General features: G+C 37.3%; 2 protein-coding genes across 3 annotated transcripts; one reads left to right on the top strand and one right to left on the bottom strand.

Moving 5' to 3' along the window:
* Positions 1–1,275: 1,275 nt before the first annotated feature.
* Positions 1,276–3,857, bottom strand: LOC117635922. The gene is made up of 2 exons (XM_034370313.1): positions 3,549–3,857; positions 1,276–2,871 (listed from the first exon to the last, which is right to left on the bottom strand). The coding sequence occupies exon 2, from the start codon at positions 2,796–2,798 to the stop codon at positions 1,662–1,664; it is 1,137 nt and encodes a 378-aa protein (XP_034226204.1). The 5' UTR covers positions 2,799–2,871; positions 3,549–3,857; the 3' UTR covers positions 1,276–1,661.
* Positions 3,858–5,020: 1,163 nt separating this feature from the next.
* LOC117634823 (DNA mismatch repair protein MLH3) lies at positions 5,021–13,205 on the top strand. 2 transcript variants are annotated; one of them, XM_034369068.1, is made up of 26 exons: positions 5,025–5,357; positions 5,534–5,665; positions 5,820–5,871; positions 5,960–6,007; positions 6,172–6,326; positions 6,428–6,485; positions 6,707–6,764; positions 6,880–6,972; positions 7,062–7,227; positions 7,323–7,338; positions 7,429–7,649; positions 7,816–7,885; positions 8,019–8,075; positions 8,284–9,759; positions 9,837–9,930; positions 10,015–10,118; positions 10,219–10,289; positions 10,427–10,624; positions 11,061–11,105; positions 11,179–11,232; positions 11,312–11,418; positions 11,939–11,987; positions 12,182–12,241; positions 12,363–12,435; positions 12,718–12,803; positions 12,916–13,205. In XM_034369068.1, exons 2-26 carry the CDS (start codon positions 5,537–5,539, stop codon positions 13,087–13,089), a joined length of 3,714 nt encoding a protein of 1,237 aa, XP_034224959.1. In that variant the 5' UTR covers positions 5,025–5,357; positions 5,534–5,536; the 3' UTR covers positions 13,090–13,205. The 2 variants fall into 2 exon arrangements, with proteins under 2 accessions (XP_034224961.1, XP_034224959.1); XM_034369070.1 differs by lacking the exons at positions 12,363–12,435; positions 12,718–12,803; positions 12,916–13,205 and having other exon boundaries at positions 5,021–5,357; positions 11,322–11,418.
* Positions 13,206–13,907: the final 702 nt, after the last annotated feature.

Raw genomic sequence — 13,907 nt, 5'->3', positions numbered from 1 at the left:
CCAAAGAAAATGGAATTGTGATTTATAAATAAACTCGTCAATCTAACGGCTATAATTGCACTCGTAGACAAATTTGTACCCTAAAAAATCCACCATAGCTGTTCTTTTTTATGTTACTGACATTTTCATATCTCTGACAGACCGACATAACATTCCACCTGTCTGGGCTGCAGCCTGCATGACTGAAGTGAAGGAACAGTCCTGCATAACTGAAGTGGTCCCAATATTAATACAATAAATCAATTGAGAAATAAAATTATTATTCACGTGTATGATTTTTCAGTTTGTAAAAATTTAATCTGATGCTGAGAACACTGGGAAAATTCCCAATGGATCTACTTTGTATTAATGCCTTTAGTTAATTTCCATATGAAAGTTATGTTCTAAATGCTCAACTCAACCAACTGTGACGTGATAACCCAAAGTGTGGTCACCGCCCAACAATAAGTGGCCCACTTGGAGAAAAGTTTCATACTTTCTTCTTTTGGATGTGATTCTGAGGTTTGTGAGAAAAGATTGAGACTTGGGAGTAGAGAGAGAGAGAGAGAGACTTTGGATTTGGAGGGCGTTGATGGGTTGGTAGAAAATTATTTTAGACGTTTTAGAAGTATTTTAGTTTTCTCTTCAAGGTTAGTTTTGGTAGGTTGAGTTGACTTCAGCAGTAGATTTAACAACAATAAAAAAGATAAAAGAAAAAAAACTCAAATTTATATGTGAAAGACGTTGAAAAGAGTAACAAGTTATGACAAAGACCAGTATTTTACTATTTACTTTTCACCCACGGTCGGCTAATGTGGGTTCCAAACTTCCAATAGTATTTGGCCCTGAAAGCTTAAAAATTCCTTAAAGTGTCAGCAGAAGCAGAGTTTTTGACAGTTTTATATAATATACTGCTGGCACCCTGGCAGCATCTCCAAGATCGGATCTTCAAAACCTAAGTACCAAACATCAAGGGTTCTACTGTTTCTCATCCATTTATTGTCACACAAGGTTTCACAAACTCATCACATTTGTTGCCTCAAAATGAATTCATCGAGCACACCACACAGGCTTGGTTCATTTAATAGAGAAATATTTATGGACTTCATCCCAGAAAAAGTTCTGACCATCTGTCCGAGGTGCAAAGAAGAACGAACGGATCTTGTAGGGTTGTTGAGAAATTCTTCGATCGCTTCCAGAAGCAGAGCTCTGAATTTATTTAAAGTGCTAACAAGGGAAACCATAAACTCATACCAGAAGAATTTCAAAGCAAAAGGAAATCGGAAAAGGAAAAAAGAATGAATGAATTTCCAAAAGAATATGATTACCAAAGACATTGACAATGTTTGTACATCTATCATCAGCACACCAGCAGGAATTATTGTGCAAGATATCAACAAAACACTAATCAAACTAATGGAAACCCCTGTTGTTTCTCAACTTCAAGCTTTGCTGTCAAAAGAGCAACAGGCAATTTGGACTGTAAAGCACGGACGCAAGCAGCAATTTAACATCTAAATTTACATGTAGTCAGTTCCAAGTTCATTACAAAACCAAAAGGAGCAAAAAGATAAATCAAAATAAGGGCCGTTTCTATAAGAAGCGAAGAACATCGTGAATCCTACCTCAGCTATCCCATTCTATCTTATAGCCACCTGTCACAAAATATCAATTCAGCAATATTATGACTGCATGACTTTATTTTGTTTCACACACGCAGGCGCCTTGAAATCCTGGTATTTCCACACTGGTGTGGCCTCAATTGGCAGCATACTATCAGCAGAAGACTCCACAGGAAACAAAGGCTTCTTTCCTGCAGTAGGATTGCCCCTGTTTATGACAGTCAATGGAGAGCCTCTTGCATCCATTTCTTCTTTGGGATTTGCTTGATCCCTGAATGTGCAAATGCTTAAAGGCAACTTTTTTAGCTTCACTCTTCCCCTCTTTTTACCACTAGTACACACATCATCCCAACTTTTTTCCTTCATCTGACTTGATTCTGCTTCTGCATTATCCATCTCCAATCGACCAGTTTTATCATGTCTATAAGCTTTTTCTTCGGCTTTGTTTTTGTACAACTCTAGAATGGTGCCTTCAACATTGACCTTACCTGCTACTGCATGTCCATTGCAAGCAGGTTCAGGGTTTTGTTCCAACTCAATACCCCCATTGGAAACCCTAACTTTCTCAGAACTGTGCACAATTTTAGGCTTCTTGTGTTTATGACCTTTCGAGTCAGTACTTGATGAATTCTTTGAGATTCTCGGGGAGCTATTTATAGCTCTATGCAACTTTCGGGCCAACTCTTCATCTTTCTTGCAATTCTCAGTTGGTTGGTATTTTTTGTACAAAAGCTGAACTGGAACATGCTTCTTGAGCTTGTTCTTTTTCAGGTATTTTTCCTTACAGCCTACATCTTCAGAAAAAGAGGCAACCAATTCTAAAGCACTCTTGGCTGCAGCCACTGCCTTTGCAGCTATGCCAGCTTTCTCTTCAGCCGCAGCTCTTGCATCCTCTGCAGCCTTAGCTGCAGCAGCAGCAGCTGAATTTGAGATCTCTACCAGCTCCTCAGGTGAAAGGTTAGGGTTATGAGAACTCAATATATTGTTAAGACGTGTGTTAAATTCACTTGAAGAAGGCGATGAAGAGGAAGATGCAGATGCCGAAGCTGATGCTGAAGCTGAAGAAGCAACTAGAGACAGCCATGAAGATCCATCACCATCCGGACTCTGTTTCTTTAATCCAGCAAGCAGACGCTTTCGTGGAGGCAATAAGACATCGGCATCCAAATGATTGACATCACATATGTTAGCCTCCATTGGTCTGCTTCCAATATACCCTTTTACACTGAAATGACAATTACTCTCCACACCGAGAGAATGACCACTCCATCTGCAAAACAATAAGAATTAACATTAAGCATCAGTTTTGGATGAAAAGGCAAGAACTTCATATGCATGAATACAGATGATTAGGTAAACCCATAATTTTGTGGCATATAAAATCCAAAATCCAAAATCAATTCAACCATTCTTAATATTGAATCACCATACACAGAACCCAGATGGAAAGACGAGAACTTCACATCCAGGTTTGGATGCCTTCAATTTCTAATAAAACCTTAAGAAAAACAACAAGCTTAACTAAATTCCAGGTAATTACATAGCTAAATTGAGTTTCTTTTCTTCTTCCTCAATCATCCAAGTAACTTAAAAAAACGAACGAACAGCAGAAAACCGCAAATCATCTTCCCTTATCCAACCGTCAAACTCTTACCAGGAAGCAAACAAAGCTTCATCAACAACATCCAATAATTCAACAACAACAAAAACAACACAGCTGAATTACAAGCATCACAAGCACAACAGAATTCAAAGACCAATCTGAATTCATCAAACAAGATCGGACGCAGACAATCAAACGAATGAGAATTAAAACCAATCCATAATGCTACAAGCTCAATTCACCAGAATTCAACAAATCAATGCAAGTTTCAGCGTCATTACCGATAATTCTGCAAAATTCAATACAACGATCAAAACAGAGATGAAGGGTAAGCAAAAAAATACCTGATCTTATTGCTAAATTTGTCTCCTTTGAGACAAGGAGAGAGATAAACGGCACAGCTGTAATTAGGGTTTTCAGAGAGAGAGAGAGAGAGAGAGAGAGAAAGATAGAGAGGAGAGGAAGAAAAATCAGGGTGGTGAAAGAAAAATGGAAGATGTTGTTTGTGCCCTTTATATATTATTTTGAGTTAAAGACAGAATTTCGATTGGTTCTGGTTCTGGTTCTGGTTCTAGAACCCCAAGACCCAAATCCCACAAAAAACCCACCATTTTTCTTTTTTACCCATTCACTCACTCACCTCATCTTTCTCATCAAACTACGTTTTTGCCACCATGGCATCATCATTCATGTTCATGCACGCATTCATGCTATTGCGATTCAATCCGTTCAATTTTTATTTATTTATTTATCCCTATCTTTAAACATTAACTAATTTATGAATGTCATGTTATTTTTTAAATTAATTATTTTTTTCCTTAAGAAATGTGAATTGATTAAGATTAACCAAATGGGGGTTGCTTGCTTATTGGGCAATTAGGGTTGGACTTGGTTGGACATTTAATGGATAAGTGAGGGTCTTTTTTTTTTAAAAAAAAAAAATACCTTTTTTTATTGAGAAGGGCAATAACATACTAAACTCACACACATTACACAGATACTATGACTCGAACCCATAACCTTTCTTGAGGGAACAATTGCTCCAAACCAATTAATGGATTAGTGAGGATTAATTGATGTAAGGCATATAAATTTTTAAATTAATTATGGCCCACTATTGATTTCATGTTGATATTTTCTCCATGCATATCACATTTGTGTGCATAACCCTTCCCTAAGAGGAGGAGAGGCTCTATGATTGTTTTTTGTGTGTATGTAAATGTTGAATTTAGTTTGAATTGAATCATTTCAATTAAAGTATTGTCCAAATTATGAGCATTGGACACTAACTCACTCACACTTGAGCATGTTATGTTAAGTAAATTACTCATCACTCACCTCCTTTTTAACTTTCCAACATGTCATCTATTACAATTATATAAATTTGTGTCCAAATGTTAGGACTGTTTTTTCAGATAAAAAATTTACAAAGAAAATCTGCGACGGATCTTACCATTGAAATTTTTTTATATGTCTTATAGTATTATAATTGGTTGTTTAATAAAATTCTGATTTAAGATGCACTTTTTTCATATTAAATTTTTTTTTAAAAAAACTACCATGTCAATATTAAGTTTGTTTTGGACAACCCCCAATGGTGAAAATGTGTTTGAGCTTTGATCTTCATGACCAAGATGAGATAAGTAAATTATTTTCCTCTTGGTTAGAATCGTAATTACCCAAGAGGACGTCTGGACATGCCTCCTATACGTCATTAATAAGTAAAGTAAAATGGATAACGACTACTGAAATCAAATTACCCGCCGGGAACTTTGACATGTGGCTCCGCAGCCAATTAGAATTCAGAGACAAAGCCGTCAAAAGATAAAAGCGGATATACATCGTCCCAAGTACGACGTGTTAGGGTTTCAAGGATCGGGCCACTGACGTCTCAGCTGTGAGTCACCGAATCCAGAGGCCTGTGACTTTATCAAAGCCCACTCAATCTCACGCCTCTCGACACTCGCGCAAGCGGCAGTTAAAATACCACTTCAGTTGAAACTCGAGTCTGAAGCCGACCCGCCTTTTTTCCTTCTCTTTGAAAACCGGCGAAGTCGGAGCTCCGAATTGTTGTCTGATTCGTCGGAACGTCGTCGTCTTGGCAAAGCCCTAAACCCCTAACCGGAAAACCCTAATTAAATTGGTTCCCTCAGGTAAGCGATAAGAGCATTTCAATTCGATGTTACATTTACTTTAGCTTTTCGAATAGCACAACACGAACATTTTCATTTTCTTTGTTTCGTTTACGAGAAAGTGGATGCAAATAGAAGAAGGTAAAAAATTTCGTTTGCTCTGTGAGTTATATGGTTAGAAATGATCGGCATTGCAGGAAATGATGAGGGGCGTGAAGCCCTTGCCTGAGGCAGCTCGTAGTTGGATGCGCTCCGGAGTTATCCTGTATGACTTGACGAGCGTTGTGGAGGAGTTGGTCTTCAATAGTTTGGATGCTGGCGCAACAAAGGTAATTACTTTTTGCCATTTAATTTCGTTTGGGCATTAAGCAAGACTGTCATATTTAACATTGCATTATTGTATTGGTGGTGTAGATATGTGTGGAAATCGCAATAACTAGTGATGAGAGTAACATTGTTTAATCACTTTTTTTGTGGTTTCAGGTATCGGTTTTCGTAGGCGTTGGGACATGCTATGTGAAAGTAGTGGATGATGGTTAGCACTAATATCCTTCATTTGGTTATAACTCTGAGGAATATTTAGGTTTCATGCCTTATTTATGTTCCTTTAATGTTACTTGTAGGATTTGGGATTACGCGTGATGGATTGGTGTTGGTCGGAGAAAGATATGGTAAAGTTCTCATTTTCCCTTATAATGTTTTGTAGTCAATGATTTTAGACTACATTTGAAATTAAAATGCTAGTTTTGAACATAGATGCTTGACTTATATTGGTGTATATTTGTGAATTTGGTATCTGTTCATGGATGAATTGTTCTTTATTTATTGTAAGCAGCGACATCAAAGTTTGATCATTCTCCTGGGACGGATTCTGCAAGTGGGAGCTTTGGTTTTCGAGGAGAAGCATTGGCTTCCATTTCTGACGTGTCATTGTTAGAAATCTTAACAAAAGCTTCTGGGAGGCCAAATGGGTATCGCAAAGTCATGAAGGTTTGGGTTCATTGCTCCTTTGAATTTGTTGTTCATAACAGAATTGCTTTAAGGCTTTATGCAAGTTTGGCTCTGGTTGACTTTTCCTCTATTTTTCTTAGGGATGCAAATGTTTGTATCTTGGAATAGATGATGATAGGAAGGATGTGGGCACTACAGGTAGGGACCTATTACGATTCTTATTGTCTCTATCGAAGCTTGTCATGTTGTCTCATATTGCATCTTTGTTTATGGAAATGGATGTCAAGGAAGGTTACCCACCAGAAAATTACCTTTGATGGGTCATTTCCATTACATTGCCCCAAATAGATGCTTATTGGAATTTCCCCTGAATAAATTCCATTTATAGCTTTTGATTAATCACTTGGTTCGTCTTGCAGTTGTTGTTCGTGATTTGTTTTACAATCAACCAGTTAGGAGGAAGTACATGCAATCCAGGTACCATTCTGGATCATTTTGTTTTTATGGGATTGTCCTCAGCAGCCTCAAACAAGATGGTGCAATGCATTAAACTGAGTTGATCTGCTTTGTGATTTGTGTTACAAACTGGAAGCCCCAAGAAGGTATTGCATGCTGTCATCAAATGTGTGCATCGGATTGCCCTTGTGCACTCAAAGGTTTCTTTCAAACTCATCGACATTGAAAGGTGTCTTCTAAACACATTTTTAATTGAAGAATGTATAGTTGTTCTTTATTTCTTTATAGGTTTAATTACATATTTCACTATATTTGTAGTGAGGATGAGCTTCTTCGTACAATTTCTTCTCCCTCTCCCGTGGCACTATTGAAAAGGACTGTTGGGATTGAGGTCTCCCCTGCTCTTCATGAATTGAACATAAGTGATGGTGAAATAGAGCTTTCTGGATACATATCTAGTCCTTGCAATAGTCTCGCCTTTAAGGTAGAAGGATTTATGTACACAATGTAGCTGATTTCTTTTTTTTCTTTCTATTATTAGGATCTTTGTTTCTTATTTTTGAAACATTTATTTTGCAGGCCTTCCAATATGTCTGTATCCATGTCTGTATGTTGGAGTTATTTGTCGAGTTATAGAAGGAGGATTTACATTTTATTCTTTTGTGCTTGACCTTGACGCTGACAGATATTAACTCGAGGTTCATTTGCAAAGGGCCAATTCATAAATTGCTTAATCAATTGGCCAGTAATTCTGAATGCTGGGATCCGGGGAAGGACGTTGATGTGTCCCAAAACAGGAAACGAAGTAGGCCTCAGTCACTCCCAGCTTATTTTTTGAATTTAAGCTGTCCCCGATCATTCTATGATTTAACCTTTGAGCCATCAAAAACATATGTTGAATTCAAGGTAAACTTTCTTATTTGACTGTAGATTGCGATCTACTTATCATATATGATATGCAACTCTAACGTCATGTTAAACATCGACTTACTGTAATAATATTTACCTTTGTGTTTACAATTACTAAACACTTATTCTCTCTCTCTCTCTCTCTCTCTCTCACTTTGGCCAGGATTGGGTTCCTGTACTCACCTTTATTGATAAGGCCATCCAGAACTTCTGGAAGGAAAAGATAACTGATGGTATACCTTTTCCCCTGGCTTGCTTCTGAGAGCTTCATTTACTTTTTTTTTCTCTGGTGTGAAGACATATTAATGAATCACTAGTTTGGTACATTGATTTGTAGAAGCGTATTAACCTCTGGGATATTTGTAGGAGAATCTGGTTGTCATGGAGCTGATATGGTTGGAGAAGATCAAATGTGGAAGAAAGGTGACAACATTGTATCTTGAGATGAAATTAAGAAACAAATTTTATAAACATTTACATTTGACACTGAACTGAAATCAATCTGATTCTTGACCCAAAAAAAATTCAATCTACCTATCAGTTTCTGCGATTTCATTTTAGTGCTATTGAGTGAAATGAAGTTGGTTCGGTTCTGTTTCCTGAGCTCATATCCTTTTTCTTTGGTTGCTAGATTTACTTGATGGAGATTTGTCAGAACTCTCTAAATTTGGTAAAAAGAGGAGCAGGTTACAAAATTTTCAGGCTTCTCCTGACCTTATGGAGATGTTAATTAAAGAGGACAACCATACATCTCAGAAGAGACATGTCAGAACGTCATATGGATACTTGCATGAAAATACCGAGGACTTTGACGACTTCCAGAAGCAACATATTGAGATTGAATCTGGTCATCATACCGACTATTCTTTTCAATCACGGGATGATCATCTAGCCAAGGTCATGCTCACAGCAACTCCGAAGAAGGAAAAGCATCCTTCAATGCCTGATATCAATTTTTTCCCTGAGGAAGATTATATCATGGAGTATAGGTCCGCAGCTGCAGAAGGATCCAGTAATGTGGATGACAATATCTTTAGCTCATCATGGCAAGATGAGCCCTTTAAAGTGGATCCCAGTGTTGGCAATGGTTCAACAGGTAGTGGAGTATCTTGTGGCCTTAATGAATTTGGAACCGATGTAGAGTTCACCCAGGATTTAGTACAGCCGTTCCTCAGGAGTTGCTCCTCAAAAGGAAGGTTTCCATCTGAGAGGGATTTGTGTACTGATGGTGGGTTAAAATTTCATTATGATGGCTTTAGAAACAAGAGAAGGCGCGGTGGCTTTTACAACAGTGTAGAAAGTCCAGAAATTTATGGCAGCAAGAGTTGTGATTTCGTTTCAAGGACCTTGTGGCCAGAGGAGGAATCAAGTGTTCAGCCGTTTCCCAGTGTTATAACAAAATTTGACCTGTATACAGAGTTTGATTCTCCGTCAAGAGATTTTATAAAGTCAATTCCACGCTATGGGGAGCATTTTGGTGGAGAAAATTCATTCATGAATGCAGAGAACATTGTTTCCTGCCATAAGACTTTAATTAATGATTTGTGCTCAGTGACCTCCAATTCCTTATCCCAAAGCACTTATTTGGATTTTGAACCTTTCTCTAATATAAATGCAGTTGAAGGGCATTATAGATCTGTTAAAAGGGATACTAATAAATATTTTGTGGACGGTGAAGAAAAGGACTGCACATTTAGTTATGATATAATATCAAAGAGCTCCAGTCGAGAACACTGCAATACACATACGGACCGTGAACTAGAGTTTAATGATTATGCTGGTTCGAGAAAATTCTTTCAACCACACAATTTAGATGGTGAGTTTTCTCCTGAATGCCCAGATATATTAGCTGATGAGACAGATTGGTCACGTCAGTATTCGCACTGCAACGATAACATGGGTTTTGACATGTATAAAAGACAAAAAGATCAGTTTGAAGATCAAGATTGTTTAAAGAATCATGTTTCAATAGGAAGATCAAAAAGAAGCCATTCGGCACCACCATTTAACAGATGCAAGAGGAGGTACTTTACTTTAAGTCACCCTTTGACAACAACAGCAGGAAAACTTGATGCACAAAACTTCCATAATGCGGCTACTTATCCAGGTACTATTATGTGATTTTCCATTTGAGACTTGGAAATTGATGCAGATTCATGACTAGCTAAAACATCTTTTGTGCAGAAGCTAGCAAGATGAAGGATGTCCATCAACCTCCTGATGGTTGCCATCTAAATTTGAAGCTGAGTGCTGTCGAGGATATATCGGCAGATGACAGGTACTTGAACTCTAATTATTTTCTTGTTACACCATAAGTTGCAGACTTTATCCTCTCAGTCACCAAAATTTACTTTTGGAGCAGATATCAAGAATCTCAAGATTTTAAGGCTGGTGTAAACAAACACGAAGTTGAAATGTTTGAACAGTCTAAATGTTCAGGGATTCAAGCCACTGCTCCAATTAAAGGTATCTCATTCTTTTATTATTTGAAAAGTGTAATCAATACTTGAATTAGCTTTTGCTTATTATAAAAGGTTGGTTCTCATCGTTCCTTGCCATGTTTCAGAATTTATCTCCACGGATCAAGATTCCCTCAATTGTGGAACCAAATGGCGGAATTGCTGTCCCCAGATCATGGTGAGTGATTAAATATGTGTAATACATATGTGGATGGTTGAAGCTCAAGATGAGTTCATTGCTATACTCGTTTGCCACAAAAGTTTACATCCATTTGATTAACTTATTACCTGTGAATGTTTTTTTTTATAATGCAGAATGCAAGTAAAATGCAAGGTCTTCATGATCAAAATAGCATACTTGATATATCATCTGGGTTCTTGCATCTCGCTGCTGACTCATTAGTCCCTGAATCCATCACCAAGAACTGCCTCAGTGATTGCAGAGTTCTTCAGCAGGTGGATAAGAAATATATTGCAGTTATGGCTGGCAGAACATTTGCTATTATTGACCAGGTCCGTTTATTGTATATTTTTTCAGGACATTTGTTTTAAGTTTTGGCTTGGGATTTCTGCTTTTCTATAACTCCACAATATGTTTCTTGGTACATGAGGGGCACCTGCAGTTCACTTATAGATTACAACAAAAGTTTGCATGCATCCAAACGTGTTCTTGCACTTACCCAAAAGTGGCCTTCAGAGAGGAGGAAAGAAACTAAGGATTATCTATGAAAATCTTGCTCACTCGAAAACTTTATCAGAATAAGATATAATTGTACATCTTCAAAGTAGATGCATACATGTAAATGTACAGCACTTGCAGCTGTTCTTACAACATAAATTTGAAAAACACTTGTGTTCATATAAACACACGCGCATACATTTACACTAAATCTCACATGCACATGAGTTCAGCTGGTGTTCTGACTTTGACAGCAATTCTTTTCTACAGCATGCTGCAGATGAAAGGATTCGGTTGGAGGAGCTGCGTCAGAAGGTATTAATATATTTCCTGTTTAAATGTTGGAAATGATTTCTATCATGGCTTATGTGACCAGTTGAATACCTAGGTGTTATCTGGAGAAGCAAAGACGATTACTTTTCTGGATGTTGAGCAAGAGTTGGTATGTAGCGTATCTGATGCTAAATTAAGTTTTTATGGTTGGATTCCTTCACTCTTTGATTTTTATATTTATAATTCAGGTGCTGCCAGAGATTGGTTATCAGTTACTTCATAACTATGCTAAACCAGTGGAAGAGTGGGGTTGGCTCTGCAACATACAAGCTGAAGGTTCAGGGTCCTTCAAGAGGTATTTTACGTGACTTGCCCAACATATTTCTCATTGATTATTAATTTATTTGATTTATAAAAGAATATGATACTGGTGTCAGTGTTCAGCATTATGAACATAGCAAATAATTTTGATGCAGGACAGCACAGGCTGGGTGTTTGGGCATAGTTATGGTGAGCTTAGGATGATAGAAATTTTAGAGAACAAAGAAGGTTTAGGGTTGACATTGTAGAGAAGACAGAGAGATGGGAAAGAAATTAGACACAAAAGACAGAAGGCAGAAGAGATAACAAGGCACAAAACCTTAAGCAATTACTCAAATTTTCATTCAATTCAAAACTGATTTGGTTTACAGCAGATAGCCTTATTTATAGGCTTCAAATGGAACGCTTCATAACTTGTAGAAATAGCAAAAGACTCTTAAGAACCCTAGAAGACTCGTTAATAATTGGAAGACTCCTAGAAACATCTGTTATTTTCTGAGAGAAACAGTATTGTTCTTTTAGCCTGATTTTCTTGGGATTTAACTGTTTCGCAGGAATTTGAATCTCCTGCACAGGCAGCCAACAGCCATCACGCTAATTGCGGTGAAGCACCATCACTTCTCATTTTCAATCCTTCCATTCACCCTCTTCTATGAGCTCAAAACATTTTGAATCAAGATCTTTTACCTTTCTCTGTCATTTGTTTAATTCGAAGTAATGAATTGAAACCCATTGCAAATTCAGCCACTTTTTAAATCACGTTATTGATACGAATTTTTCCTATAAATGGCATGCAGGTACCCTGCATCTTAGGTGTCAATTTATCTGACTCAGATCTTATGGAGTTTCTTCAGCAGGTAACGTAAAGCATGCCTCTATTTCTAGGATGTCTTTCCCCTCTTTTTGTGTTGATGTCTTTTATCATCCCCAACTTTAGTTAACACCAATGTTTGACACATCTTACTGTTCAATCTTCAGCTTGCTGATACAGATGGATCATCAACAATGCCACCATCTGTTCTTCGAATCCTTAATTCTAAAGCATGCAGAGGTAAATGCTGAACCTCCACACTCTCACTAGAGGCAAGCAAGTCTTGTTTAAACAAGGCACCATTAAGGCCTTTCCCTTGGGTGTAAATGTTTGTATCGTAGAGAAAGTCAACTTTGAGTTGGTGTTAATATGATTGACAAAACAACCTTAAACTATTTTGCCTCATTTACGCAGTTTCTGCCTGATATAAAATTGCCAGACAACTTTTGCTTGCATATGAATTTATTACTTACATTTAGATGATTTCTTTTATTCAATAATATTCCGTACTTTTTTTGTTAGGTGCAATTATGTTTGGGGATTCCTTGCTACATTCAGAGTGTTCCCTCATCGTTGAAGAACTAAAGCAGACTTCTCTATGTTTCCAAGTAAGTGATCATTAGAGGCTAAGAAGGCATCGCATAGATGTGAATGTGGATTGTTGGTGTGTGGGAGGGGTATGATGGCTCATCGAATAATTATGAAACATTTGTTTTGCAGTGTGCTCATGGTCGACCAACTGCTGCCCCGCTTGTCAACTTGGAGGCGTTGCATAAGCACATAGCTAAAATGGCATCATTGAGTGATGGTGAAGATCAGTTGTGGCATGGGTTACGTCGACATGAACTTAGTCTCGAACGTGCTGAAAAACGTTTAAGCTTGAGTAAAAGCTAAGCTTTACATTCATTCTCATTCTTTGTACGTAGTGTATAACATTCTTCATACTGATCAAATAAATATGCCATCCCAAACCCAACCCCACCCCCCCTTTAAGAACGAGCATTTTCATTTGAAGAATGATGAATTGTGTCAGTTCTTGACTTTATCCATCCTACAAACGTACCAAGATAAAATAATACTGACACGATCCTTAGATTTATTTCTGGCCTTTATTATCAAAAATCCATTTTTATTTAACTTTCCTTTAAGCAATGTCTGGGTACTATAGTGATGGTATAACAGATGGTCATGGCAGGGTTTTGCAGCAAAACCCAATCATGATAGTTGTTGGGTGCGCGGGTTTTTATTTATTTATTTTATTGTTATTTTTTTAATCTTTGGTGTCAAGACAGGAATTTGGTAAACCATGGTTTTCAATCATTTGTCTCGTAGAAATTTAAATGTTCTCTACCAATTGTGAAATTAAGGGTGAAGACGACGCATAACATAATGTTATTATCTCATGTTCAGAAAATAAACAATCAGGCATTTGCGATTTTACCAATGACAGCTGAAACAGGTGCAAATGTTAAAAAGGGGTCCTTGCTAATCAATATGGATTAACTTTAGCTTCTCTTTTCATTGTAGGGTTGAGATTTTCCATTTCAAGTTATGTCAAGCTACCATTGGAACTACCTAATATCCTAAATTATTGAGGAAATAAGACTCATGATCAACCCAATTATAGTTTTTTATTTTTTTATTTTAAGAGAGCCCAATTCTAGTATCTAAAACAACTGTATCATGCATTATTGCAGTACCACCCGTCTCCA

Source organism: Prunus dulcis, chromosome 7 (assembly GCF_902201215.1).
Source record: "Prunus dulcis chromosome 7, ALMONDv2, whole genome shotgun sequence".
NCBI lineage: Eukaryota > Viridiplantae > Streptophyta > Magnoliopsida > Rosales > Rosaceae > Prunus > Prunus dulcis.
This window is presented reverse-complemented; position numbering and strand designations above follow the sequence as displayed.